This window comes from Ornithorhynchus anatinus, chromosome 4 (genome assembly GCF_004115215.2).
Source record: "Ornithorhynchus anatinus isolate Pmale09 chromosome 4, mOrnAna1.pri.v4, whole genome shotgun sequence".
NCBI classification, from domain to species: Eukaryota; Metazoa; Chordata; class Mammalia; order Monotremata; family Ornithorhynchidae; genus Ornithorhynchus; species Ornithorhynchus anatinus.
This window is the reverse complement of record NC_041731.1, coordinates 22,570,148-22,597,943: the sequence shown is the minus strand read 5'-3', so window position 1 is coordinate 22,597,943 and position 27,796 is coordinate 22,570,148. Positions and strand designations below refer to the sequence as shown.

General features: G+C 69.3%; 1 protein-coding gene across 1 annotated transcript; it reads left to right on the top strand.

Annotated features, from left to right (window-relative positions):
• Positions 1-1,017: 1,017 nt before the first annotated feature.
• On the top strand, positions 1,018-27,273 carry LOXL3 (lysyl oxidase like 3). The gene is given in 19 exon segments (XM_029063850.2): positions 1,018-1,153; positions 6,558-6,891; positions 6,987-7,150; positions 8,167-8,384; positions 17,869-18,085; positions 18,669-18,849; positions 19,729-19,883; positions 21,268-21,441; positions 21,523-21,685; positions 21,817-21,926; positions 21,928-22,007; positions 22,009-22,059; positions 22,152-22,173; positions 22,175-22,237; positions 22,239-22,269; positions 22,509-22,541; positions 22,544-22,644; positions 25,799-25,910; positions 27,122-27,273. Coding segments are annotated over 18 exon segments (2,271 nt in total). The 5' UTR covers positions 1,018-1,153; positions 6,558-6,569; the 3' UTR covers positions 27,196-27,273.
• Positions 27,274-27,796: the final 523 nt, after the last annotated feature.

The window sequence follows — 27,796 nt, the reverse complement described above, 5'->3', positions numbered from 1 at the left end:
CGGCACCTAGTGAGCGCCTAACGGACACCGTTACTGTGATCGTATCCGCGCCCGTCTCCCCCTCTAGACCGTAAGCTTCTTCTGGGCGGGGGCGGTTCCTCTGTAGGGTTCTCTCGCACTCTCCCAAGCGCTCAGTACGGTGCCCTGCACGCAGTGAGCCCTCAGTACGTGGGCCGGGGTGAATCCCGTGAGCTCGTCGCGGGCAGGGGGATGTGTCTGTTCTGTGTCCTCTCCCCGGGCGCTCAGCCCGGTGCTCGGCACAGAGACGGATGGGGGTGGTGCCTGGATCCACGGGGAGGGACGACGATGACGACGATGGCGTCCGTTAAGCGCTCACTAGGTGCCCAGCACTGTTCTGAGCGCCGGGGGGCGGGTGGGGGATAGAAGGTCGTCGGGTTGTCCCCCGTGGGGCTCCCGCTCTTCATCCCCCTTTTCCAGACGAGGTCACCGAGGCCCGGAGAAGCCAGGTGGGCGGCCCCGGGTGAGCCAGCCGCCGGGGGGGCGGAGGCGGGATTAGAACCCACGACCCCCGACTCCCCAGCCCGGCCTCTTTCCCGGATCTCCGCAGGGCGTCTCGCCGACCTCTGTGGGGCCGGAGCCGTCTCCGAATCCGCTTCCTCTCTGTCCAGAGGGAGGTTCTCTGCAGCCCCGGGAGGGCCGGGGGAGTCCCTGAATCCAGCGTTTAGAACGGTGCTTGGCACCTAGTAGGCACCGCCACTGTAATCCAGGGGGGCCCCGGGGGCCCGGGCCGGGGGGCGTCCTCCACATCCTCCCCGTGGCCACGCGTGCGCCTTCCCCAGAGCCCCGGCGGGAGCGCGGAAACGGGGGCTGCCCCTTCCTTCCGCTGCCCGGCCCGGGCCCGGGGGAGGAGAGGGGGATGGGGGGGGGGGGGAGGGGGTCCCCAACAGAGCCCCGATTGAGCAGGGCCGGAGCTGGACGTGGATCCGGGATGGGGACGGGGGGAGGGGCCTGCAGGGCGGAGGGGGGAGAGAGGGAGGGGCGTCCACCCCACTCCCCCTCCCCTGCCCGAGCCGGACACTTTTCTTCAAAAGCTCGGATTGAGCCCGGGCGGAAATTCCCCTCTCGGCCCAATCCGACGGTCCTCGCCCGGTCCCGGTCCCCGTCCCGGTCCCGATCCCGGTCCGGCTGTCAGGTAGCGGGGGGCCCTTCGGCGGGAAGGGTCGGGCCCCGCATCCCGGGGGGCTGCGGGGAGGAGGAAGGGCAGGATAAGAGGGAGAGGGGGTGGGGAGGGGGCTCCTTAGGGGCGGGGGACCCGCGGGACAAGAAGAGGATGGATGGGGATGGGGATGGGGATGGGGATGGGAAGAGGGATTTGGGGCGGAGGGCGGAGGGGGGCACTTGAACCGCAATTCCTTCCCCGCGGAGGAGTCAGAGTTTCCATCCGGGCCGGAGGCGGGCCCCGAAGCGAGAGGTCTGGGGGGTGCGGGCCGGGGGGGCCCCCGGCGGGGCCGGGACCGATCTGTTTACTTGTACCGCCGTCGGCCTCCCCCGGCTCCCGTCCCGCGCTGGCGGCTCACCGGGGGCAGGGATCGTCCCTCTTTATCGCCCTCCCGCACTCACCCCGGCGCTCGGTACGGTGCCCCGCCCGCGGCGAGCGCTCGGCGGATACCGCCGGACGGACGGCACGCGCGCCTCCCGCCCCGCCGGGCCGAGAATCCGTCGCGCCACCCGCGTCCGGCCCCGGCGAGCCCGCGTCTCCCCCCGGGACGCTCGGTACGGTCGCCCGCCACCCGGCGAGCGCTCGACGGATCCCGCGATCTCTGGGCTCCTCTGTTTTCTCGTGGCGTTTAAGTGCCTCCTACGTGGCGGGCGCCGTAGTACGCGCCCGGGGAGGACGCGGGCTCGTCAGGTTGGACGCGGTCCCCGTCCCGCGCGGGGCCCGCCGTCTTCATCCCCGTTTCCCGGATGAGGTCGCCGAGGCCCGGAGGGGAACGACCGTGCTGCCTCTCGAGCGCCGGCTACGCGCCGGCCACCGGGCTGAGCGCCGGGGTGGATCCGAGCGAGTCGGTTTGGACGCGGTCCCCGTCCCGCGAGGTCGCCGAGGCCCAGAGAAGTGCGGCGACCCGGCCGAGGTCACCCGGCAGGGAAGCGGCAGGGCGGGGATCAGGAGCAGGGTGGCTCGCCCGAGGTCACCCGGCGGATGAGTGGCGGAGCCGGGATCAGAACCCAGGTCCTCGGCCGTCGCGCGCCGGGAGTCATCGACCGCCTGAGGGTCGGAGCGCGTGGGAGAGTCCAACTGACTATATCGTAACGATAGTGATGGTATTTGTTAAGCGCTTACTATGTGCCAAGCGCCGTCCCGGGCGCTGGGGCGGATGCGGGGCCGTCAGGTCGCCTCACGTGGGGCCTCGGTCCCCGTTTTCCGGACGAGGTCAGTGAGGCCCAGAGAAGCGAAGTGACCCGCCCGGAGTCCCGCAGCTGGTGAGGGGCGGCGCCGGGATCGGGACCCACGACCCCCCGACTCCCGGGCCCCGGCTCTCCCCGCTGAGCCACGCCGTCCCGAGGCCCGGGAGGCGGGGGACGGGCCACCGCGGGGGAGACAGAGAGCGAGGGAAGACGCAGGGGCGAGAGCTGGGGAGAGCGTGGAGTCCAAACGAGGATGAGGAGCCGAGCCGGGGCCCCCGAGGCCCGCTTCTTCCGTCGCCTCGGAAATGGGCCCGAAAGGCCGGGGGAGCGAATCCTCCCCTCAGCCGGCCGCCGGCCGGGGCCGGGGTAGGGGTGGGGAACGGGGCAGGAAGCGATGACGGGAGCGGGGAAGACTCCGTCCCTTCAGCCGATGGATCCGTCGATCCATGGACGGTAGTCGCCGGGCGCTTCCGGCGCGCGGGGCGCCGGGCCGGACCCCGGGGAGAGGGCAGGGCGGCCGAGTCGGGAGACGCCTCCCCCGTCCTCCGCGAGCCGACGGTCTGGAGGGCCTAGGCAGTCGAGTAAACAATCTCTACTCTCCGATTCCCCATCGAGCCCTCCTCTATAATTCCCGAGCGCCGCGGGGCCGAAGGTGGGGCGGGGAGCGGATGCCCAGAGGTCACGGCTCCGAGTGCGTGCAACGATAATCAGTGACGAGCGGGGTGCCCGTCGGGCGCCTAGGACGTGCCGGGCCCCGCACGCGGTCCCCGGCCCGGGCCTCGTCCCCCTCTCCCAGACGAGGGAACCGAGGCCCGGGGAAGGGAAGTGACTCGCCCGGGGCCACGGGGCCGACGAGCGGAGCGGCCGGGCCGGGCCGCCCGCCCCGACGGGCCCCCGGCCTTCCCGCCGCGGCCGAGGGGCCCGCGGGCCGGGGGCGGGATGCAGGTCCGTGTGTGAGCCTCTGTGTGAATGCGCGCGTCTGTGCCTGGGCGACGTGTGCGCTTCCGAATGAAATGCGGCTCTGTCCGAGGGGTTGAACGTGCCCGTGCGTGCGCGCGTCGGGGGGTGGGGGGCGGAGGGGGGAGGGGGGAGGGCCTGTCCCGGCGCGTGGGCCCACGTGGGTCCCCGACCGTCGGTGTGCGTCCCGCGGGAGTGGGTCCGCGGACCCGTGCCCGTGTGCCCTTTCTCCGTCCCTCAGGTGGGCCCGTCGGCTCCGCGCGCGCGTATGAGGGCGGTGTGGGTTTGTGCGCACGCGCGTTTGATGACGACGGTAATCGCGACGGCGATGGCGGTAATCGTTGAGCGCTTGCTAGGGGCCAAGCTCCGTTCTGAGCACCGTTAACTATCGTCCGACCGGGGCCTGGCGCACGGTCGGCGCTTAGACGGCATGATCGTACGAACAGTCGTGATCACGGTGCTCGTTAAGAGCTTCGTAGGTGCCATTCGTCCGTTCATTCGATCGTACCTACTGAGCGCTTACCGCGCGCACAGCGCCGTACCGAGCGCTTGGAAAGTACGGGCCGGCAACCGACGGAGACGATCCCTACCCCACGACGGGCTCGCGGTCTAGGAGGGGGAGGCAGACGAGGAAACAAGATAGCCGGGCATCAACAGCATCAAAATAGATCAGTAGAATTACAGGGATGTACGCGTCGTCGATGAAATCAACAGAGCGACAGACATGTCCAAATACAGACAAGTGCCGGGGGGAGGGAAAGGGGGTGGAGCAGAGGGAGGGAGTCGGGGCGACGGGGGGGGGGCGGGGAGGAGGAGGAGCAGAGGGAAAGGGGGGCGCTCCGTGTGGGAAGGCCTCCTGGAGGAGGCGAGCTCTCGGGAGGGCTTCGAAGAGGGGAAGAGAGCTGCCTGAGCTACCGAGTGGGGGCCTGAAAGTCAGAAGGACCCGGGTTCCGATCCCGCCTCCGCCGAGCGTCGGCCGGGTGACCTTAGGCAAGTCACTGAACCGCCCTGGGCCTCAGTTACCTCCCCTGCCGAAGACTCGCCTCTAGGGCCTTAGCACTGCTCTAAGCGCTGGGGGAGATAGAAGGTCGTCAGGTCGCCCCCCCCCCCCCCCCGCCCCGCGGGGCTGACCGTCTTCATCCCCCCTTTCCGGCTGAGGGAACCGAGGCCCAGAGGAGTCAAGTGACCCAGCTGCTCAGCGGCGGAGCCGGGATCAGAACCCACGACCTCCGACCCCCCGAGCCCGGGCGCTTGCCGCCGAGCCGCCCCGCTTACGTTGCCTTCCGTCGGACGCCCGGCCCCGCCGGGGCCGTGAGGGGCTCCGTCTGGGGCGGTCTTCCGCACCCACCGTGTAGGATCCGGGGGCGCTGGCTGGGGCCGGGAACTGTGGATTCCGGGGTGCCGGCGGGGGCCGAGAACCGCGGGGCTCGCGGAGCCGGGTGCGGCCGGAGGCCGTGGAGATTGGGGTGCCCGGGGGGCGGGGGGGGGTGGGGAGCGTCTCTATCCGTTGCCCAACCGTACCTCCCGAGGGCTCAGTCCGGCGCTCCGCACGCGGTAAGCGCTCCGGAAATACGACGGAACGGAGGAAGGAAGGAAAGGCCCGTGGGGTTCGGGAATCCGGTTGGGGGCGAGGACCGCGGGGCTCCGGGGAGTCGGCCGGGGCTGGGGTCGGTGGGGCTGGAGGACCGTGGTGGGCTGGGCCGGAGTCAAGGCGTAATGATGAGGATGGTGTGTTTGTTAAGCGCTCACCACGTGCCAGAGCACTGTTCTAAGCGCTGGGGGGCCTACAAGGTCCCCAGGTTGTCCCACGTGGGACTCACGGAGTTCATCCCCATTTTCCAGATGAGGGAACTGAGGCCCAGAGAAGTGACGTGACTTGCCCGAGGTCACACAGCCGACAGGTGGCGGAGCCGGGATCGGAAGCCACGACCTCCGACTCCCAAGACGGGGCTCCTTCCGTTCCTCCGCGCCGCTCCCGTATGATTCATAAGCGCGGTGGGGCGAACAGCAAATGCCCGGTGGTCACGGCTCCAAGGGCATTTAATTGTAATAATAATAACGGCGGCATCCGTTGGGCGCTGACCATGCGCCAGGCTCCGCGCTAGGCGCCGGGGCGGATCCAAGCGAATCGGGGCGGACTCGGTCCCCGCCCCCGTCTTCCAGACGAGGGACCCGAGGCCCCGGGGAGCGAACGGCACCGACCGAGCGCTTCCGGCGTGCCGAGCGCCGTACGATAGGACGAGAACCTTGGGCGGTTGCCCGTCGGTCTCCGCATCCAACCCAGACCGTCCACCTGTTCGGTTTTGCTGTCCGTCTCCCCGCTTCTAGACCGTGAGCCCGTCGGGCAGGGAATGTCTCTCTCTGTGGCCCAGCTGTACTTTCCAAGCGCCTACTACAGCGCTCCGCACCCAGCAGGTGCTCGATAAACACGACTGAACGAATACCACGGTCGCGTCCCCCGCCCACAACGAGGTGACGGTCTAGAGGGGGAGACGGACATCGACAGAGATGAATACACGACAGATGAGGACATAAAGCGGTGTGGGGCTGGGGGGGGGGCGGGGGGGTGAAGGAAGGGAGCGAGTGCGGGTGACGCAGAGGGGAGTGGGAGAAGAGGAAAGGAGGGCCTAGTCGGGGAAGGCCTCTTGGAGGAGGCGGCCCTCCGATAAGGCTCCGAAGCGGGGCTGGAGCGGGAGAGGGGCGACGTGAGGCCGGAGGGGGCGAGGGGGTCGTGTGCTTCGAGAAGCTTTTTCATTCACTCATTCGTTCGCTCGGTCGTACTGAGCGCTTACCGTGTGCGGAGCACCGTACCGGGCGCTTGGGAAGCACAGTTCGGCGACCGATGGAGACCGTCCCCGCCCCACGACGGGCTCGCGGTCTGGGGGGGGATGGGGGAGACGGACAACGAAACGAAACGGAACAAGCGGACGGTCCGTGTCGGATGCGGAGGTGGGCGGGCGCAACCCGAGGAGGGGGAGGGGGACGTGGAGCCAACGTTTCTGTAGAGAAAGGATCCGGGCGGCCGAGCCCAAGGATGAACTGGAGCGGGGAGAGGCGGGAGGCCGGCGAAGAGGCCGACGACGGTAGCCCGGGCGGGAGAGGAGGAGCGCCCGGATTGAGGCGGCGGCGGTCCGGAGGGCGAGGGGAGGGCGGATCCCGGCGTCGCGGGGAAGTGACGGGTGGCGCCTGTCTGTCTGTCTGTCCGTCCGTCCGTCCGTCCGTCCGTCCCTCAGGCCGCCCCCACCATGAGGCAGGGACGGGGCTGGGGTCTCTTCGCCGTGCTGTACGGCCTGTGCCTGTGGGCTCGGGCGGCCCGGCCCTCCCCGCGGCCCCCGGCCCCCGGCCCGGCCCCGCCTCCGACCCCCGGGCCCCCGGGGCCGCGCGTCCGCCTGGCGGGCTTCCCGCGGAAGCGCCACGAGGGCCGGGTGGAGGTGCTGCACGCGGGCGAGTGGGGCACCGTCTGCGACGACGACTTCACCCTGGACACCGCCCACGTGTTCTGCCGTCACCTCGGCTTCGTGGCCGCCACCGGCTGGACCCACAGCGCCAAGTACGGGAAAGGCACCGGTGAGTGGCGGCGGGGTCCCGGCCCGGCCCCGGCCCCGGCCCCGGCGGTCTCCGTGCATCTGTCCCTCTCCCCCTCCCTCCCCGTCGCCCCGCAGGCCGCATCTGGCTGGACAACGTGAACTGCGGCGGCGGTGAGAAGAGCGTCGCCGACTGCCAGTCTCGGGGGTGGGGCAACAGCGACTGCACCCACGAGGAGGACGCCGGGGTCATCTGCAAGGACGAGCGCATCCCGGGCTTCTCCGACTCCAACGTCATCGAGGTCAGGCTCGGCCGCCCGCGGAGGGGACCCGGCCCCGACCCCTCCCTTCCGTCGTCTTCGCCGAGCGCCTACCCTGTGCCGAGCGCCGGGCCGAGCGCCCGGGAGAGGACGGCGGGACGACGCGACGGACGCGCTGCCCGCCCACAGCGAGCTCACGGCCTCGACGTCCGCCTCCCCGTTGGTTTCTCTCTGTCGGCGTCTCTCCCCGCCGCCGGGCCGCGAGCTCGTCGCGGGCCGGCAACGCGTCCGTTCAGCGTTCTCTCGTCCTCTCCCGGGCGCTCGGTCCGGTGCCCTGCACCCGGCGAGCGCTCAGTGGATACGACCGAGCGGACGGGGGGATCGCGGCGGACGGGGGCCGGGCCCGGGCGTCGGAAGGTCACGGTTTCGATTCCCGCCGGTCCGCCGTGCGACCTCGGGCAAGTCCCTTCCCTCCTCTGGGCCTCAGTTCCCTCATCGGCAAAATGAGGATTAGAAATAAAATAAGCGGTGGGTATCTGTTAAGCGCTTGCTCCGTGCAGAGCGCCGTTCCGAGCGCCGGGGGATGCAAGGCGTTGAGGCCGTCCCACCTGGGGCTCACAGTTTTCACCCCCATCTGACAGATGAGGTCGCCGAGGCGCGGAGAAGCGAAGCGACTTGCCCACGGTCACACAGCCGGCAGGCGGCGGAGCCGGGATGAGAACCCGCGACCTCTGACTCCCAAGCCCGGGCTCTTTCCCCTGAGCCGCGCTGATCAAGAGCGTGAGCCCCACGTGGGAGGGGGACCGATGGCCTTGCGCCTACCCCCGCGCTCGGAACAGCGCTCGGCCCGTAGCGAGCGCCTAACAAGTACCTTCGTTATTCTTCTTCGCTGGATTCGGACAGCCCGCGCACCGACGGGCAGCCGATCGACCCATCGATCGAGCGACGGGGAAGCAGGGTGGCCCGGTGGAGAGAGGGCCCCGGGGAGGGGGGGTGGCGACGGAGACGGGGCGGGGAAGGGGAGGAGCGGGGAGGTGACGCGGCCCGGGTCCCCCCAGGCGGAGCAGCGGGTCCAGGTGGAAGAGGTGCGTCTCCGCGCCGCCGTCGGGGGAGCCGGCCGCCAGCGGCTGCCCGTCACCGAGGGGCTCGTCGAGGTCAAGCTGCGGGGCCGCTGGGCGCGGGTGTGCGACCTGGGCTGGACCCCCCAGAACAGCCGCGTCGTCTGCGGGATGCTGGGCTTCCCGGCCGAGCGCAAAGTCAACTACAACTTCTACAGGTGAGCGCGGGGGCCGCGGGGAGACCCCGGGGGGGGCCGGCGGAAGGGGAGGGGGCCGGGGCTAAATCCAGCCCGGCGTCGTGGCTAGGGCGCGGGTCTGCGAGTCGGGTCAGGGGTTCTGATCCCGGGCTGCGTGACCTCGGGCGGGTCACCTCGCTTCTCTGGGCCTCGGTTCCCTCCTCCGGAAAACGGGGGTGGAGGCGGCGGGCCCCCCGTGGGGCGGGGACCGCGTCCGGCTCCATTTGCCTCTGCCCACCCCGGCGCTCAGTACGGGGGCCGGCACAGAGCAAGCGCTTAACGGACGCCGTCGTCATTAAATCCGGCTCCACCGCTGCAGTCGGGGGTGCTGGTTAAGCGCGGACCCCGTGGGGCCGAGACGATGACGATGATGGGGTCTGTTAAGCGCTTACTATGTGTCGACCGCTGTTCTAAGCGACGGGGGAGATACGAGGTCATCGGGTTGGACGCGGTCCCCGCCCCCCGGGGGGGCTCCCGGTCTCCATCCCCGTTCTACGGATGAGGGAACCGAGGCGCAGAGCGAGTCGCCCGAGGTCACCCGGCAGACAAGCGGCGGAGCCGGGATGAGAACCCAGGTCCTTCCCACTCCCCCGGCCCGGGCTCCACCCACCAGGCCACGCTGCTTCTCAGGCACCGTAGCAAGCGCGGGGGGAGACGGAAGGCCTTCGGGGGCGCTCGGAGCCGGCCCAGTTGGGGCTCCGGTCCGAGCGTCGATCGAGAAGTTACGGATCCGGACACGAGGCGGGGGGGGGGGGGGGGGATAAGGGGAGCAGACGCCAGCGCCGGGGCGACGCAGAAGGGACTGGGAGAGGGGGAACCGAGGGCCGAGTCGGTCGGCCCAGAGGCGGCGGGCGACAGAGGGTCGGAGGGGCGGGAGCCGAGCGGGGTCCATCGCCGGGGCCCCGCCGAAACCGTCCGGCCGAGCCGGGCCGGGGGAGGACGGAGGTGCCGGTGGTTCCCGAGCCCGGGTCCCCCACGAGCAGCGTGGCCTAGCGGCTGGAGCCCGGGCCCGGGAGTCAGAAGGACCCGCCTCCTAGTCCCGGCTCCGCCTCGTGTCCGCTGGGTGACCTTGGCCAAGTCACCCCCCTCCTCGGGGCCTCGGTTACCTCGGCCGGAAAATGGGGCTTGAGAGTACGAGCCCCAGAAGGGGACCGGGACCGCGTCCACCCCGATGGACTCGCGGCTCCCCCAGCGCTCGGAACGGCGCCGGGCACGTCGGAAGCGCTTGACGAGTACCAGCGCGGCGTAGTGGAGAGAGCACGGGACTGGGGGTCAGGGGGTCACGGGTGCTAATCTCGGCTCTGCCACTGGTCCGCTGCGTGACCCGGGGCGAGTCGCTTCGCTTCTCTGGGCCTCGGCGACCTCGTCCGGGAAACGGGGTTTGAGACCGTGAGCCCCACGCGGGACGGGGACTGGGTCCAACCCCATCCGCTCGTATCCACCCCAGCGCTCCACAGGGTGCCCGGCACGTAGTAGGGGCTTTACGGATGCCGTCGTCGTTAGAATTATTATTATTATTACTATGATTATTATGACTGACAGAGCACCCTTTGTGAACGGGGACCGACTCCTCTGCCACTGCCTTCAAAGGCTCCCAGGCACCTGGTTGGGAGACCCACCCGATAATTAACAGCGGTGATGGAGAGAGACAGAGACGGAGGGAGACTGAGAGAGAGAGAGAGAGAGAGAGAGACAGTCTGTCGGTCAGTCGATCGTATTTATTGAGCACCTGCTGCGTCCAAAGCTCTGTACCGAGCACTCGGGAGCGTACAAAACAACAGACACATTCCCTGCCCACGATAAACTTAGGGTAGAGGGGGAGACGGGCATTAATCTAAATCAATAAATGACAGATCTGGATATAAGTGCCGAGGGGCTGGGAGGGGGGATGGATCGAGGGGGCAAGTCGGGGGCGAAGCGGAAGGGAGTGGGAGAAGAGGAAAGGGGGGCTTAGTCGGGGAAGGCCTCCGGGAGGAGGCGGGCCTTCAATAAGCTCTGGGTGGCGGGGGGGAGGACATTGTCGAGTAAGAGGAAGGAAGGCGTTCCGGGCTCCCGAGCGCTTAGTCCAGTGCTCTGCACACCGTCTGCACACCGTGAGCGCTCGATAGATACCACTGACTGACGGACTGAGGGAGGAGGAGAGGGTGAGCACGTCAGAAGCTCTGACACGCCCTGGACCCGGAATCGGGCGGACAGAAATGGGTGGGAAGGGGCAAGCCTGGGGAGTTGGGGGTTTGTTCTGTCCGGAGGTGCGGGATTGAGGGCCCGAGGGATCCTTAATGATAACGATACAGATAATAATGGTAATGGTACTTGCTGACCACTCACTGTGTGCCGAGCCCTGTTTTAACCGCTCGGTGAAGCTGGGGGGCCTGCAGGGAGATGGCCTCGCTGGGTTACTGGAGGGTCTCCGGGCCCGGGGCTCTCCGTTATTCTCCTCAAAGGGATTCGTCAAACGCTTACTACGCGCCAGCCACCGTACCGAACGCTGGGGTAGGCGCGGGTGACCGGGTCGGACACAGTCCCTGTCCCACGTGGGGCTCCCCGCTTTACAGGTGAGGTGACCGAGGCCCAGAGAAGAGAAGGGACTTTTCCTTCAATGCTATTTAAGTGCTTACTACGTGCCGGGCACCGTCCTAAGCGCGCTGGAGTAGGTACGGGCTAATCAGGTTAGACACAGCCCCCGGGTCCCACGCGGGGCTCAGACTCTTCATCCTCGTTCTACAGATGAGGGCGAAGAGGGCCGGTGAAGTGACTGGTCCGAGGTCACACGACAGAGGTGCAGAGGAGCCGGCACGAGGACCCAGGTCCCTCTGACTCCCAGGCCCGGGTTCTCTTCGCCAGGCCGCCCCGCCTCTCGGTTATGGTAGGGTCGGAGGGCGCGGGGGCTCCGGGGTGTGTCACTGACCAGTGTCGGGGCTGAGGGGGTCCGCCCCGTGGCGCCGGAGGGCCTCCGGTCCTGGGGCTCCCCGGTGTGAGAAGCACTGCGGCCCGAAGGGGCCTGGGACTCAGAAGGTCTTGGGTCTTCATCCCGGCTCTGCCGCTTGTCTGCCGCGTGACCCCGTGCGAGCCACTTCGCTTCTCTGGGCCTCGGTTCCCTCATCGGCAAAACGGGGACTCGATCCCCGTTCTCCCTCCCACTCGGACTGTGAGCTGCAAGTGGGACCCGATTATGTGTGTCGGCGCTTGGCACGTAGTAAGCGCTTGAGAGACACCGCCGTTATCAGCGTTACGATGTTATTATAGGGTCGGGGGGGGGGGTCCTGGGGTTCCCCTCTGTGTTACTGAAGAGTCTCGGGGCTCAGGGGGTCCCCGCAGTAATACCGGAGGGTCCCCGGAAAACTGGCGCTACCTGCTGCGAGAAGCAGCGCGGCCTTGGAGAAGCAGTGCGGCCTAGCGGAAAGAGCCCGGGCCTGGGGGTCGGAAGGACCTGGGTCCTGGCTCCACCACTTGTCTGCCGGGTGACCTCGGGCAGGCCACTTCACTTCTCTCGGCTTCAGTTATTTCCCCCTGTAAAATGGGGATTAAGCCTGTGAGCCCCAGGTGGGACGGGGGCTGTGTCAATCAGTCGATCAGGGGTATTTATCGAGCGCTCGCTACGTACAGAGCACTGCGCTAAGCGCCTGGGAGAACGCAATGCAAGAGAATCAGCAGACACGTTCCCTGCCCGCAACGGGTTTACGGTCCCATGTCATTCGCTTGTATCCCCCCGGCACTTGGCACGGTGCCTGGCGCATAGTAAGCGCTTCAGAAAGCACCCTAAAAAAATGCCATAAATGGTGAGGGAGAGCGGGTGTCGAATTCCCATTTCACAGATGAGGAAACGGGCCCGGAGAAGTCAAGCGACTCGCCCCAGGTCACGCCACGGCTAGCGGAGGAGGTGGGGTGAAAACACGGGGTCCCCCGACTCCCGGGCCCGTGCGCTTTCCACTAGCCTCCCCTGCCGCTCCCCCGCGGTTTGTTCCTGTCGCTCTTTCGGAAGAGTTTTATACACGGGACCGCCTCGGGAGCCAGGGTCGGAGAATTCCCAGAGGAATCCCGGAGAGGAGTAAAATCAGCGTGTCCCCCCCCCGGCCTAGAGGACTCTCCAGTTCACCGCTCCGTTAACGAGCTCCGGGATGCTCGGTTTCTGATGGCGAACTGGGGTTTCGCGTCCTCCCAGAGAACGTCCCGGTTCCGAAAAGAACGTGGAGATGAGAGAGAAGGGGCGAGAGAGGGTCCCTCTGCCTTCCCGTAAAGTTCCGACGGCTTTAGCGTGAGGGAGGGCGCGGGGAGAGGGGAGAAACAAAGAGAGGACAGGAAAGGGAGCCGGAGACAGCGAGGGAGTCAGAAGGGCCCGGGTCCCGATCCCGGCTCTGCCCCTCGTCCGCCGGGTGACCTCGGACACGGCCCCGCACCTCTCTGGGCCTCGGTTCTCTCGCCCGGAAAACGGGGAGGAAGACCGGGAGCCCCACGTGGGACGGGGACCGGGTCCAATCCGACGATCTCGCAGGGCGCCCGGCACACGGTCGGCACTTAACAAATACCACAAAAAAGCCGCTCCGCTTTTCCGCGCCTCCGTTTCCTCATCTGGAAGATGGGGATCGAGGCTGGGGAGTCCACGTGGGACGGGCACCGTGTCCAACCCGACTCGTCTGTGTCCACACCGGCGCTTGGCGGGGGGGGGGGGGGGGGGGCTCGGCACGTAGCGAGCACTATGACGAACGCCGCTATTATCGGCGTTCTTATTATGGTCGTCATCCGGAGACGGGCCGACAGGGAGCCAGAGACGGACAGGGAGACGGGAAGCTGGGGAGACGGACGAGGAGTCAGAGACGGTCAGGGAGCCGGAGCCGGACGCTTGTGCCGGCCCAGACAGGCAGACAGACTCACACAGCAGCAGCGGGGGCACATCCTCACCCAGATTCACTCCTGAGACACGCAGACCGAAAAGAAACACACGGTCTCACACGGAATCACAGACGCGAGCTTTCCCGGCCCCGCCCGCGATATCAGCCTCTTAAAGCGAAACCTCCATCTCTCTTCGGAGCGGGAATGCGCGCGGTGAGAGTCTACCGGCCCATCAAACCGTTCCGGGGACAGAGATGGCCATCGAACCGGGTTCTGGGCCCGGAGGTTTAAATTCGTTCGACTCTCGGTCCGGCGCACGCCGGTTCCGCACCAGCCTCGAAGCTCTCCCCCGCGGGGGTGGGACGGTGGCAGAAGGACGGTGGAAAGAACCACCCGACGTGGGGCCCTCTGGAGAAAATGGACCCCGGAGGGGGCGAGGGGGCGGAACCGAGAAGGGGGCCAAAGCCCCCTCCGAGCTGGTCCGGTCCGGCCGGTCACCTCGTGGTCCACGGCCCCTCCCCGCCCCTCCCCCGAGGGTCCCGCTCAACGCCCGGGGCCCGGCGTGACCGCCGGACCGTGGGACGCGGCGCGGGAGAGACGGGGAAGAGGTTTGGCCGTTGGCGGCGAGGGGACGGTCCCGAGGGAACCCCCGCCGCCAGGCCTCCCCGGAGGATGCCGGGAGGAGGGGAGCCCGGGAGACAGCACGACGCCCGGCGGGGCGGGCGCCTCCGAAGCCCATCCGGGAGATCCCCCCCCCCCCCCCCCCCGAGCCCCAGGTGTTGTCGTCTTCACAGGCGGTTGAGAAAAAGAGCGGCCAAGGCCTCCGCCCGACGCCCGGGGCCCCGTGGCAGGTAACGGGGCAGGAGGGCCGTCCCCCTCGCCGACCCCGGGGGCTCCCGCTCCCCCCCCCCCCCCGCCGCCCCGACCCGCCGTTGGCCCTCTGACCCCAGAGCTCAGGGCCTTCCCCCCGAGGGAAGGCCGACGGACAAGGGAATCCGGCCCATCCCCGAGCGGACGAATCGAGGTCGGGGTCGAGGCCGGCCCGGGGCCCGGGGCCGGGGGACCGGCGGGCGGGGGAAGGGCCGAGGCAGGCCCCCTCGGCCGCCGGCCTCGGCCGCCTCGATTCATCCGGGGCCCGGTGCGGTCCGGGGGCCCCCGGGCTCTCCCCGCTCTGAGGGTCAGCCGACGTGGAGGCCTCGGGAGGCCGGCACGCGGTGCGGTTCCGAACCCGTCGACCCTCCCCCCCGCCCCCCTCCAGCGGCGCGTTCCCGGCGGCCTTTTCCTCTTCCTCAACTCTCCCCTCTCCCCCGCCCGGGCGTCTCTCCCTCAGCCGAGGAAAAGACGGGGCAAGCCCGGAGGCGGCCCCTCCTCATCCATCCTGACCGTCCACCTCTCCCTCTCCGTCTCCCGCTGGGCCTCCTCAACCTCCGACCCCCTCCCTCGCCCCCTCCTGCGTCCCAGGCCAGCCGCGGAGCTTAAAACCCAAGTCCAACCCCAAACCCGCACAAACCGGGGGCCGGACGAGAGGCGATTCGCGTCCTGAGGAGGCACCTGGCCCGAGGAGGCCGAGAGCCGTAGAATGGAAGCTCGCCGCGGGCAGGGAGCGCGTCCTCCGACGCGTCCGACGGAAACGCGCGGCCCAGAAGAAAGGGCCCGGGAGCCGCAGGGCCCGGGTCCCGATTCCGGCCCTGCCCATCGACCTCTGGGTTCTATGGTATTCGTTTAGCGTTTACCGGGTGTCAGGTACCGTTCCGAGCGCTGGGGTGGGTACAAGCTGATCGGGTTGGACACGGTCCACGTGTCCCTTGGGGCTCCCTTCTCCAGACGAGGCGACCGAGGCCCAGGGCAGCGACTTGTCCGAGGTCGCACGGCGGATAGGTGGCGGAGCCGGAATTGGAACCCAGACCCTCTGACTTTTTGCTCAGTCCACTAGGCCACGCCGCTCCTCTACTAGGCCGCCCCGCTTTGCCGGGCGGCGCGGGGGAGCCACCTCACCTCTCTGAGCCTCGGTTCTCCTGTTCCCCCTCCTACCTAGACTCCGAGCCTCGGGCGGGACAGGGACGGCGTCCAGCCCGATTAACCTGCATCCGTCCCGGTGCTCGGGGCGGTGTTCGACACGTAGTAGGCGCCTAACCTTCACCGGGCAGAACCCCGCTACACCGGACTCTCCCAACGGCTCAGTACAGCGCTCCGCGCACGGCAAACGCTCAGTAAATACCACCGACGGGTCGGTCGACCCGCGGGCCCGAGCAGGAGCGGTGGGGCCCGAGAGAGCGATCCGCCGCGCCGGGGACGCCGGGTCCGCGTGGGGCCCGGAGCCGCGGAGGGGGCCGAGAACGGGGGGCCGGACTCCCTCTCGATTCTTTCCCCCGGGTCCCTCCCTTCTGCTGGGGCAACCGTTCTGCTGCCCTTGGCCCTCAGATGCCGAGGAAAGAGAGGGCGGACAGGATTTGCCGCCCCACCTCTCCTGCCCTGGGCCCTCGGAGGCCGAGGAGAGAGAGAGAGAGAGAGAGGGTGGACGGGATTTTCTGCCCCTCCCCGCGGCCCTCGGGGGCTGGGGAGAGCGAGAGAGAAGGGGGGGGGGCAGGTCTTTCCGCTCCAAGCCCCCCTGCCCTTGGCCCTCAGGGGTGGAGGAGAGAGAGACGGGGTGGACCCTGAAGCAGCGCGGCTCAGCGGAAAGAGCCCGGGCTCGGGAGTCAGAGGTCGCGGGTTCTAATCCCAGCTCCGCCACCCGTCAGCTCTGCGACTCCGGGCAAGTCGCTTCACTGTTCTGGGCCGTCGTCCTCATTCCAGGGCCGAGGAGGGCGTCTGCGGGGAGCCCAGACTGACCCCCCGAGGCCCCGGAGGAGGGTCTGGGACGTGGGCCGGGACAGAGTCCGAACGCAAGAGCCCCGGGCCCACTCGTCGGAGAGGACGCGGACAGGGGAGGGGGGCTTAGGTGCCCACGGACACATCTTCGCCCGGGCCAGGGACGGGACGAGCACGTGCAAGAATATCTGTATTCTCAGGCGCTTAGTACAGTGCTTTGCACACAGTAAGCGCTCCATAAATACGACCGAATCGGCACAAAAGCCACAAGCGGAGACCAAGCAGCAGGGCTCGGTGGCAAGAGGCCGGGCTTGGGAGTCAGGGGACGTGGGTTCCGATCCCGGCTCCGCCACGGGACTGCTGTGTGACCCTGGGCAAGTTGCTTAGCTTCTCCGTGCCCCGGTCACCTCATCTGTAAAATGCAGCGTGGCTCAGCGGGAAGAGCACGGGCTTTGGAGTCCGGGGGTCATGGGTTCGAATCCCAGCTCCGCCGCTTGTCGGCTGCGTGGCTTCGGGCAGGTCACCTAACTTCTCGGTGCCTCGGTTCCCTCATCTGTAGAATGGGGATTAAGACCGCGAGCCCCACGTGGGACATCCCGATTGCCCTGTGTCTAACCCCGGCGCTTAGAACAGTGCTCGGCCCACAGTGAGCGCTTAACAAATACCAACGTTATTAGTATTATTATTACTAAAATGGGGATTAAGACGGAACCCCAGGTGGGGCAATCCGATGACCCTGTCTCTACCCCAGCGCTTAGAACGCGGTGCTTGGCACGCAGTCAGCGCTCAACGGACACCATCGCTGTTACTGTTATTATCATCGACGGAATTCAATCAGTCCAATCAACCGGATTCACCGAATGCTTATTCGGTGCAGGGCACTGTGCTAATCGCTTGGGAGAGTCCGATATAACAGAACCGGTAGACGCGTTCCCCGCCCACAGCGAGCTTACGGTCTAGAGGGGAAGACAGGTGTTCACGTGAACGATATAAACGCTAAAAGGCGACGAAGACGGCGAGCCCCGTGTGGGACGGGGACCGGGTCCACCCCGCTCGGCTTGCATCTACCCCGGCGCTCAGTACGGTGGCCGGCCGCGAGTAGGCGCTTAACCCGTGCCCCAGTAACCCCTCTAGACTAAGCCCGTGGCGGGCAGGGACTGCGCCCGCTCACCGTTGCGTCGTACCCTCCCGAGCGCTCGGTACGGTGCTCGGCACACAGTGAGCGCTCAATCAGTACGACCGCCTGGCGATCGAGCTCCCGCGAGAAGGAAGATCGGCATCACCGGACTCGAGTCCCGAACGGGGTCAACCCTCGGAACGCGTCACCTTTCCTTCGTCCCCGGCGTCGTGTTCCATCCAGAGAGGCGCGTGCTGTCGGGAAATACGGTCCCTGATTCCCCAGCGGCATTCTACCCACATAACGTCGCGAACGACGCGTGTGCCGGGAGGACGGCCTACACGCGGGCCTTCGGGACGCCCCTTTGGGGAGACGGGGATGGGAGGGGACCGGGAGCCGGGAGGGAACGCGGGGGAGGTCCGGCGTGGAGAGGATGGCTGTCGTGAGCAGGGAACGTGTCTGTGTACTGTCCTGCTGTCCTCTCCCAAGCGCTCGGTACGGTGCTCCGCACACGGTAGGCGCTCGGCCGATACCCGCCGAACGGACGGAGGAGGAGGAGGAGGAGGAGACGAAGGCGGCAGCGGGGGAGACGGAGAGAGGGGCCGGGGTCAAGCCGGGCCCGGGGGGGTCTGCGGGGGCCGGGGGACGCCACCGGCGCCCCCAGTCCCCCGTCCCCGACCCCCCCCCCGCCCCTTCGTCTCGGTCTTCCAGGCTGTTGGCGGAGCGGCAGCGACACACCTTCGGGCTGCACGAGGTGGCGTGCCTGGGCACGGAGGTGCACCTCTCCCTCTGCCCCTTCGAGTTCTCCAAGGCCAACGGCACCGGTCAGTGCCCGGGAGGGGCCCCGGCCGTGGTCGGCTGCGTGCTGGGGCCCCTCTACGCCGCCGCCCACGCCCAGAAGAAGAAACAGCAGCCACGGCGGGGAGAGGTGAGAGCCCCACCGAGGGGAAGACCCGCCCCCCCCCCCCCCCGCCTCCCCCCTCACATCGCCACGGGGAACCACGATAATCAATCCGATTGCATTTCCGGAGCGCCTACTGTGTGCGGAGCACTGTGGGAAGCGCCTGGGAGAGCGCGGCGCGACGATACCGCAGACACGTTTCCCGCCCTCGAAGAGCTACCCGTCTAGAGGCGTTCGTTAAGTGTGGCCATCTGTCAAGCGCCTGCTACGTGCCGGGCACCGTACTAAGCGCCGGGCGGATACGACCGAATCGGGTCGGGCACGGTCCCCGTCCCAGGTGGGGCCGACGGTCTCCATCCCCGTTTTCCAGAGGGGGGAACTGAGGCCCGGGGAAGCGACCGGCCCAAGATCACACGGCAGGCAAGCGGCGCAGCCGGGATCAGAGCCCGGGTCCGTCTGACCCCCGGGCCCGGGCTCCGTCCACCGGGCCCCGCCGCTTCCCTCTCCTCCCTCCTTAGGGAGGACCACCCGAGCCGACCCGGGGCCCCGACCGCCGGGTCCGGTCAGGCGGAAACGTCCCCCACCCCCCCCCCGTCTCTTCCCACTGCAGTCGCGGCTGCGTCTGAAAGGCGGGTCCCGGCCCGGCGAGGGCAGAGTGGAGGCCCTGCGGGCGGGCAAGTGGGGCACCGTGTGCGACCACAAGTGGGACCTGCAGGCGGCCAGCGTGCTCTGCCGGGAGCTCGGCTTCGGGAGCGCCAGGGAGGCCCTGAGCGGTGCCCGCATGGGGCAAGGTGAGCCGGGGGCCGGGGGGCGGGGAGGGACGGGACGCGACCCGGGCCCGGCTCTTGGGAACCCAGCATTCGACCCACGGGTGGCGTTTATCGGGCCAGTGCTCAGAACGGCGCCTGGCACCCGCTGAGCGCTTACCGGGCGCCGTCAGTACGCGAAGAGCACTCTACGAAGCGCTCGGGAGAGGAAGAAGCAGCAGAATCAGCAGCCGCGTTCCCCGACGGTCTAGGGGGCCGGTCTCCAGTCGGTCGACGGATCCACGGTGTCCGTCGAGCACCCGCTCCGTGCCGAGCCCCGTACGGAGCGCCGGGGAGAGTCCGACTGAACGGAATCGGTAGACACGTTCCCCTCCCGCGGGGCTGCCGGTCTAGAGGGCCGGTCTACAGTCCCTCGATGAATCCACGGGGTTCATCGAGCGCCTACTCCGTGCCGAGCGCCGTACTGAGCTCCCGGGAGAGTCGGAGAGAACAGGATTGGGAGACCCGTTCCCTGGCATAACGAGCTTCCGGTCCAGAGGGCCAGTCTACGGCCGCTCACTTAATCCACGGTGTTCGTCAGGCACTTACTATGGGCCGAGCACCGCGCTGAGCGCCTGGGAGAGCCCGCCGGAGTCGGTAGGCGCGTCCCCGTGGCGCTTGACGGGCCGACGGGCCGACCGGGTGGCATTCATCCGGTCGTATTTATGGAGAGCCCACTGCGTGCCGGGCGCTGGGCCGGGAGCTCGGGAGAGGACGGGTAGGGCGACAGGCAGACCCGTTCCCGCCCACGACGAGCGGCGAGTCCCGCGGCATCTGGGAGGCGGCCCGAGGAGGTGGGCGGGGGGGGGGGGCGTGCTGGGGTCCCCCGAGCCCCCTCAGCGCCCCCCGCCCCCCCCGCCTCAGGCATGGGCCCCATCCACCTGACGGACGTGCGCTGCGGGGGCCGGGAGACGTCCCTGTGGAGCTGCTCCTACCGCAACATCACGGCCGACGACTGCTCCCACAGCGAGGACGCCGGGGTCCGCTGCAACGTCCCCTACGCCGGCGCCGACGCCACGGTCAGGACGCCCGCCGTCGCCCCCCACCCGCTCCCCCGCCCGTCGCTCCTCCCCCCGGGCCGCGTCCAGCCCGGCCTCGTCACCCGGCCCCGCGTGCCCGGACCCCCCCCCCCCCCGCCCCCCGCCGGCCTCCCCTCTCCTCGGCCCTCCCGTCCCGACCGCGGCCTCCGGCGGGGCCCGGAGGAGGGGGAGAACGGCCACCGGCCCCGGTCCCGGGGACGGGCCACGGGGCCTCGGCCCCCCGCCCCCTCGCTCCGTTTGAGGAGGGGGCCGCGGGCGGCCAGACGGGTCTCTCGGGAGGGGGTGCCGACACGCCGCCCCTCGCCCCCTCACCGGATCCCGGAGGCGGCGGCCTCCGCCCCCGCGTCGCAAATGCCACCCTGCTGCTTATTTTTTCCTTTAACGGTATGGGTTAAGCGCTCGCTACGTGCCGGGCGCCGGACTAAGCGCCGGGGGAGAGCCAGGCTCGTCGGGCCGGACGCGGTCCCCGGCCCGCGAGGGGCTCACCGTCTCCATCCCCACGTGCCGGGTGGCGGGAGCCGAGGCCCAGAGAGGTGACGTGGCGTCCCAGGGTCAGCCGGGGGACGAGCGGCGGGGCCGGGATTAGAACCCGGGTGCCTCTGGATCCCAGGCCCGGGTTTTATCCCCTGGACCGTGCCGTTGGGACGAGGCCCCCTCGCTTCCTAAGTGAAGGAGAGGAGCAGGGCGGTTCGGCGGCAAGAGCCCGGGCCCGGGATTTCAGAGGACGTGGGCTCTCCTCCCGGCTCCGCCGCTCGTCGCCCGCGTGACTTCGGGCCGGTCGCTTCGCTTCTCCGGGCCTCGGTTCCCTCACCCGGAAAACGGGGACGGAGACCGTGAGCCCCACGTGGGACAACCCGATCGGTCTGTATCCCCCCCCCCGCCCCCGCCGCTTCGAACGGCGCGCGGCGCGCGCTTAACCGTCACCATCGCCGGCAGCGTTATCGTCCCTAGGGCCGGGGGCGAGGGGGCGAGGGGGCGTCCCCCGATGCTCAGCCATCCGTTCGATCGGTCGTCCAGAGGCGTCTACCGAGCGCCTGCTGCGCGCGGGGCACTGCGGACGAATGATCACGGTACCCGTCACGCTCCCGCTCGGTGCCGGGCGCTCTTCTGAGCACCGGGGCGGATGGAAGCGAACGGGGTCGGACCAGGGTCGCCGTCCCGCGTCGGGCTCCCGGTCTCCGTCCCCGTTTCACGGAGGGGGTCGCCGGGCGACTTGCCCGAGGCCACGGGGCAGAGTGACGGGGCCGGGCCGGCGACCCCCCCGCGCCCCCCCCGCCGCCCGGGCCCGGGCCGCGCCGGCCACGGCGCCCGGGGCGGGGGGACACCCGCTCTGACCGTCTCCGCTTCCTCCCCGTCTCCGCAGATCCGCCTGAGCGGGGGCCGCAGCCGGTTCGAGGGCCGGGTGGAGGTCCGGGTCGGGGGGCCCGGGGCCGGTCCCCCGAGGTGGGGGCTGATCTGCGGGGACGGCTGGGGCACCCCGGAGGCCACGGTGGCCTGCCGGCAGCTGGGCCTGGGCTACGCCAACCACGGCCTGCAGGTGGGTGCGCGGGCGACGCGGGGGCGGGACCCCCGGGGACCCCCGGCCCGCCCCGACGGCCCCCCGGCCCTCCGTCCGCAGGAGACCTGGTACTGGGACTCGAGCAACGTCAGCGAGATGGTCTTCAGCGGGGTGCGCTGCGCCGGCCACGAGCTGACGCTGGGGCAGTGCCCGCGGCACAAGGCCGGCGTCTCCTGCGAGAGGACCGGCCCCCGTTTCGCCGCCGGCGTCATCTGCTCTGAGAGTGAGACGGGGGGCGGGCGGGGGGCGGGGGGGGTCCCCGGGCGGAGCCGGGGGGGGGGGAGGGGCGTCCCGGGGGGCGCCCGGCCTGGGCCCCGCCGTCGACGCCCCCGTGTCCGACGTCCCCGGGCCCAGCGGCGTCGGACCTGGTGCTGCACGCGGGCCTGGTGCAGGAGACGGCCTACGTGGAGGACCGGCCCCTGCACATGCTCTACTGCGCCGCCGAGGAGAACTGCCTCTCGGCGCTCGGCCCGCGGCGCCAACTGGCCCTACGGGCACCGCCGCCTGCTACGCTTCTCCTCCCAGATCCACAACCTCGGGCGGCCGACTTCCGGCCAAGGCCGGCCGCCACTCCTGGGTCTGGCACGAGTGTCACGGGTGCGTCCGCGGGGCCGGGGCGGGGGCGGGGGGCGGGCCGCGGCGGCCGGCCGCCCTCCGACCCCCCGCCCCCGTCTCTCCCCCTCCCGCAGCCACTACCACAGCATGGACGTGCTTCACCCACTACGACATCCTGACCCCCAACGGCAGCAAGGTGGCCGAGGGCCACAAGGCCAGTTTTCTGCCTGAGGGACACCGAGTGTCAGGAGGGTGAGCCGAGGCGGGGTCCCGGGCCGCGAACCCTCCCGGGCGCTCGGCGCGGCGCCCCCGGCCCGCCGAACGGGACGCGGGGCTCCGCGGAGCCGCCCGGCGACCGGCCGGGCCCCCGGGGGCCCGGGCGGACCCCGGGGACGGGCTCGACCGGGACGCCGGGCCCGGCCCCAAAACCCTTGGGCCCGCGCGGGACGACTCCGCTCCGTCTCTTCCCCCTCCCCCTCCCGCCCGGCCAGACGTCTCCAAACGCTACGAGTGCGCCAACTTCGGGAGCAGGGCATCACCGTGGGCTGCTGGGACCTGTACCGCCACGACATCGACTGCCAGTGGATCGACATCACCGACGTGAAGCCGGGCGACTACATCCTGCAGGTCGGGGGGGGACGGGGGGGACCGCGTCCGACCCCGTCGGGCCGCATCCGTCCCGGCGCTCGGGACGGCGCCCGACGGATTCCGTGAAAGGACGGCGGGGGGCGGGGGGGGGGGGGGGGGTTCCCCGGCCGGGCGGGCCGCCGGAGGGGTTCGGTCGGAGGCCGCCGCCTTCGAGGTCCGGTGGCTTCCCCAAGGGAGGGGAGCCGGTGGAGCGGGCAGTTCCCGGGCGCTCGGCACGGTGCTCCGCGCACGGTAGGCGCTCGGGCGATGGGACCGAAGGAAGAGCGGTTCCGCGTCGGTCCCGACCGCGACTCACCCGACTCCGTCGGCTTCGGCTCCTCTTCGGACGGCGAGCCACGCGCGGGACGATGCCTCTGCCCGACCTCGTTTCCCTCGATTTGCCCCGGCGCTTTTTTTTTTTTTTTTTTTTAAATGGTATCTAAGCGCCTACTACGGCGCCGGGCCGTGTGCCCTCTAAACCGTAGGCCCCCCGTGGGCGGGGGACACGCCCGCCGGCCCCGCCGTGTCGCGCTCTCCCACGTGCCTCGTCGGGAAGCAGCGTGGCCTCCCGGATGGAGCCCGGGCCCGGGAGGACCCGGGTTCCGATCCCGGCTCCCCCACCCGTCCGCCGGGCGACCCGGAGTCGCTTCGCCTCTCTGGGCCTCGGTTTCCTCATCTGCGAGCCCCACGCGGGACGGGGACCGTGTCCGACCCGATCGGCTTCTGGCTTCCTTAGCTCTTGAAACGGTGCTTGACACGTCGCGGGGGCCTAACAGAAACCGTTTACGATTACAGTGCTCCGCGCACAGCCCGCACTCGATAAATCATCGATCGATTGATCGATCGCCCGTTCCCGAGCGCCGGGGTAGATACGGACCAGTCGGGTTGGAAACAGACCCCGTCCCACCTGGGCCTCCCGGTTTTAATCCCCTTTTGACGGATGAGGAAACCGAGGCCCAGAAAAGTGAAGTGACTTCCCCGAGGTCACACAGCAGGCGAGTGGCAGAGCGGGGATTAGAACCCAGGTCCTTCTGACCCCGGGGCCTGTGCTCTACCGACTAGGCCGCGCTGCCTCACCTGACGGATACCCCCGTCATCCGCCCTCGGCCGAGTCTCAACGTAGAGAGGCCGCGCGACGCTGTGGAGAGAGCCCGGGCTTGGGAGTCGGAGGTCGTGGGTTCGCATCCCGGCTCCGCCACCCGTCAGCTGCGTGACGGTGGGCGGGTCACCTCGCTTCTCTGTGCCTCGCTTACCTCATCCGTAAAATGGGGATGAAGACTGTGAGCCTCACGTGGGACGACCTGATGACCCCGTATCTACCCCGGCGCTTAGAACGGCGCTCTGCACGTAGTAAGCGCTCAACAAACACCGACGTTATCACGGTCGTCGTTTACCGAAGGGTAACAGTAATGATAACTGTGCTATCTGTTAGGCCGCCTACTACGTCGTAGGCACCGTGCTAAGCGCCAGGGTGGAGGCAGGCCAGTCGGTTTGGACACGGTCCCCGACCCATGTGGGATTCGCCGTCTCCGTCCCCATTCTATGGCTGAGGGCACCGAGGCCCAGAGAGGTCACGTGACCGGCCCAAGGTCGCACAGCAGACGAGCGGCGGAGCCTGGATTGGGACGCGTGACCCTCTGACCCCCTAGGCCCGTGCCCTACCCACGCCACGCTGCTCCTCTCCGCTGCACGCTTGGCCGCTTCACGGCAGCCAAGCGTGAGGCGCCGTACTGAGCGCCTAGGAGAGTCCAAAGGAGGCCGGGCGCGTTTTCGCTGCCCTCTGGGACCTTCTATCGCCTAACGGGGCTTTTATCGCCTAATGATTTTACAAAGAGCGGAAGCGGGAGGAAGAACGAGGACAGAGAGGCGGCGCGGCCCGGTGGCTAAAGCCCGGGCCTGGGAGTCCGAAGGACCCGGGTTCCGATCCCCGCTCCGCCACCCGTCAGCCGTGCGACCTCGGGCGAGTCACGCAACGTCTCTGGGCCTCGGTTACTTCACCTGTAAAATGGGGACGGAGACGGCGAGCCCCACGGGGGACGGGGACCGTGTCCAACCCGATTAGCTCGTCTCACCCCCGGAGCTCAGTACGGGGCCTGACAGATACATCTACCGGGAGCAGAGTTTCATAAAAATGACCCCCACGTTGACGGAGGACGTAGGCGGCTATCCGAGCGCCGAGGATAGGAGTAAAACGCGTCGGTGCTAAGATCGGTGGCGGGCGGCGGAGAGTTCGGCGGAGGCGTCGCCGACCCGGGGGGTCAGGAGACCCGGGTGCCGATCCTCCCTCCGCCACCCGCCCGCCGTGGGATCCCGGTCGAGCCCCTTCACTTCTCTGGGCCTCCGGCCCCTCGTCCGTAAAACGGGGATGAAGGCCGTCGGCCCCCGGCGGGACACGGACCGCGCCCCACCCCGTTGGCGTGGCTCTCCCCCGGCGGCTCGGGCCGGTGCCCGGCCCGTAGTGAGCGCTCAGCGGGCACCCTGAAAGTCGCTTCCTCTCCCCGAACCTCCGCGACGGATCCGGACCTAAGTGCCGGGGGGCTGAGGGAGGGGCGGAGAAAGGGGGCAAATCCGAGGCGCGAGGGCGACCGAGAGGCGGGGGGGGGGGGGGGGGGGAGGGCAGAGGAACTGAGGGCCGGGGTGGGGAAGGCTCCCTGGAGGAGGTGGGCCTTCGAAAAGGGGAGAGGGACGCAAGTGGAATTCAGGGGAGAGAGGGTGTGGGTGAGTGAAGGGATGAGAACACGCTGGCGTTCAGAGGAAGAGGTGGCGAGCCAGTGGGGTCCCGGGGCGGGCACTGGGCCAAATAACGAGCTCTGGTCTTCGGTCTGGGGGTTCTTTAACGGCATCTAAGCGCTGACTGCGTCCCGGCCCCCGTGCCGCGCGCGCGGGGGCAGACACGGGCCCGTCGGGTTGGACGCGGCCCCCGCCCCGCGTGGGCGTCCCGGCCTCTACCCCCGTTTCCCAGATGAGGGAACCGGGGCCCGGAGAAACGAAGGGACTCGCCCGAGGTCCCCCGGCGGACGGGCGGCGGAGCCGGGAGGGGGACCCGGGTCCCCTAGCCGCCGGGCCGCCGCTCCCCGTCCCCCCGCCCCCCAACCCGGCGCCGACTCCGCCTCGGGGTGACCTCCCGCTCCCTTCTCCCCCCCTTGCCCCCCAGGTGGTCATCAACCCTAACTTCGAAGTGGCCGAGAGCGACTTCAGCAACAACGCCATGAAGTGCAACTGCAAATACGACGGTCACCGCATCTGGGTGCACGACTGTCACACAGGTAACGGCGGCCCACCGGGCGGGACCCTCCGGGCGTGGATCCGGGGGAGGGGGGCCCGGCGACGTGGCCGGAGCCCGGGCACCTGGGAGTCGGGAGGTCTCGGGTTCTAATCCCCTCCGCCGCGCGCGGCCTCGGCCCAGTCACTTCACTTCCCTCATCCGCGGCTGAGACCGCGGGCCCGACGTGGGACGGGGACCGGGTCCAGCCCCATTTGCCTGTCTCCACCCCAAGCGCTTAGTACGGTGCCCGGCCCGTAGTAAGCGCTTGACAGCTAGCACAGTTACCGTCGCCCGCCCGGCCCCGGGCGGGTGGACCGTTGAGACTGGGGAGGGAGGCGTAGATCGCTGCTCGATCCCCATCTCTTTTACGCGGTATGGAGGGGCTTGGTGTCACCTCCCTCTAGGCAGGAGGCTAGGGGCGCAACTCGCCCCATCGCTGGGTCTTTTCTTTTCCTCCAACGGTACCCGGTAGGCCCTTACTACGTGCCAGGCGCCGTGCTAAGCGCTGGGGTCGACCTGGGCCCATCGGGTCGGACGCGGTCCACGTCCCGCGTGGGGCTCGGGCTTCGTCCCCGTTTTATAGACCGGGGGGGGGGGAGCGAGGGACGGAGAGCGCCTTTTTTTTAGAACGGTATCTGTCAAGTGCTCACTCTGTGCCAAGCACTGGGCTGCAACGAGCTAGTCGGGTCTGACCCAATCCGTGTCCCACGTGGGGTTCCCGGGCTTCATCTGTTTTACAGAAAAGGGAACTGAGGCACGAAGAAGGGTTTTTGGTTTTTTTTTAATGGTGTTTGCCGGGCACTCACTACGTGCCAAACGCTGTACCGAGCACTGGGGTTGACACGAGAAGATCGGGTTGGACGCGGTCCCCGTCCCACGTGGGGCTCACGGCCTTCATCCCCGTTATACAGACGAGACAAGGGGCCCAGAGAAGCCGGGTGACTTTTTAAGATGGGATTTCGGCGCCTACCGTGTGTCCGGCCCCGTACTGAGCGCCGGGGCGGATCCGAGCTCATCGGGTTGGATTCGGTCCCTGTCCCACTCGGGGCTCCCGGTCTTCGTCCCCATTTTACAGAGGAGGCCACTGGGGCCCCGAGACGACCTCTTTGGGTTTTTTACGGTATCCGTCGGGCGCCTCCCGTGTGCCGGACGCCCCCCCGGCCCCCCGGGGCTCGGCTCCCCCTGAAGGAGCTCCTTCCTCTTCCCGGACAGGCGATGCCTTCGGCGAGGAGGCCAACAGGCGCTTCGAACGCTACCCGGGCCAGATGAACAACCAGATCGTATAACGCCGCCCCCGCCCGCCGCCCCGCGCGGGCCGGGGCGAGGGGGGACCGGCGTCCCGCACCCGCCCGCGCCCCCTTTCCCTCCGCCAACCGGAGGGGCCGGACTGGCGGGGGGGAGGGCGAGAGAGCCAGAGGCGAGGGAGGGGCGGGGCTACCGGGCCGCACAATCCCCCCGCTTTCTCCCGCCCCAGCGAGGACCGCTTCACTGGGGAGCGAGAGAAAGGGGGATGGGGGTCGGATCGGGGGTTGTCACCCGGAACGGACACCCCCCCCCCCCCCCCCCGCCACCTCCGCGTCCTGGAGCAGAAAAGGGGAAACGCCCAGGACTCCGAGGGGGGGGGCGAGGAGCGGGAGGGGTTCGAATCCCCCCCTCCCGCGGCCCGGCGGCAGCGTCTATCGCGTCACAAAGGTGTTTTATTTTCTATAAAGTATCTCCTCCTGTCGATCCAAGAGTCCTGTGGGGCGGGGCGGTTCCGATGACCACCGTGTCCGGCCCACCTCGGGCCGCCCCCCCCCCCCCCGGGGGGCGGGCCAGGGATGGAGCCGGGAGGCAGGCGGGGGCAAGTGCCGGCCCGCGCCCCCCGCCCTCCGGGGCCGGCGTCAC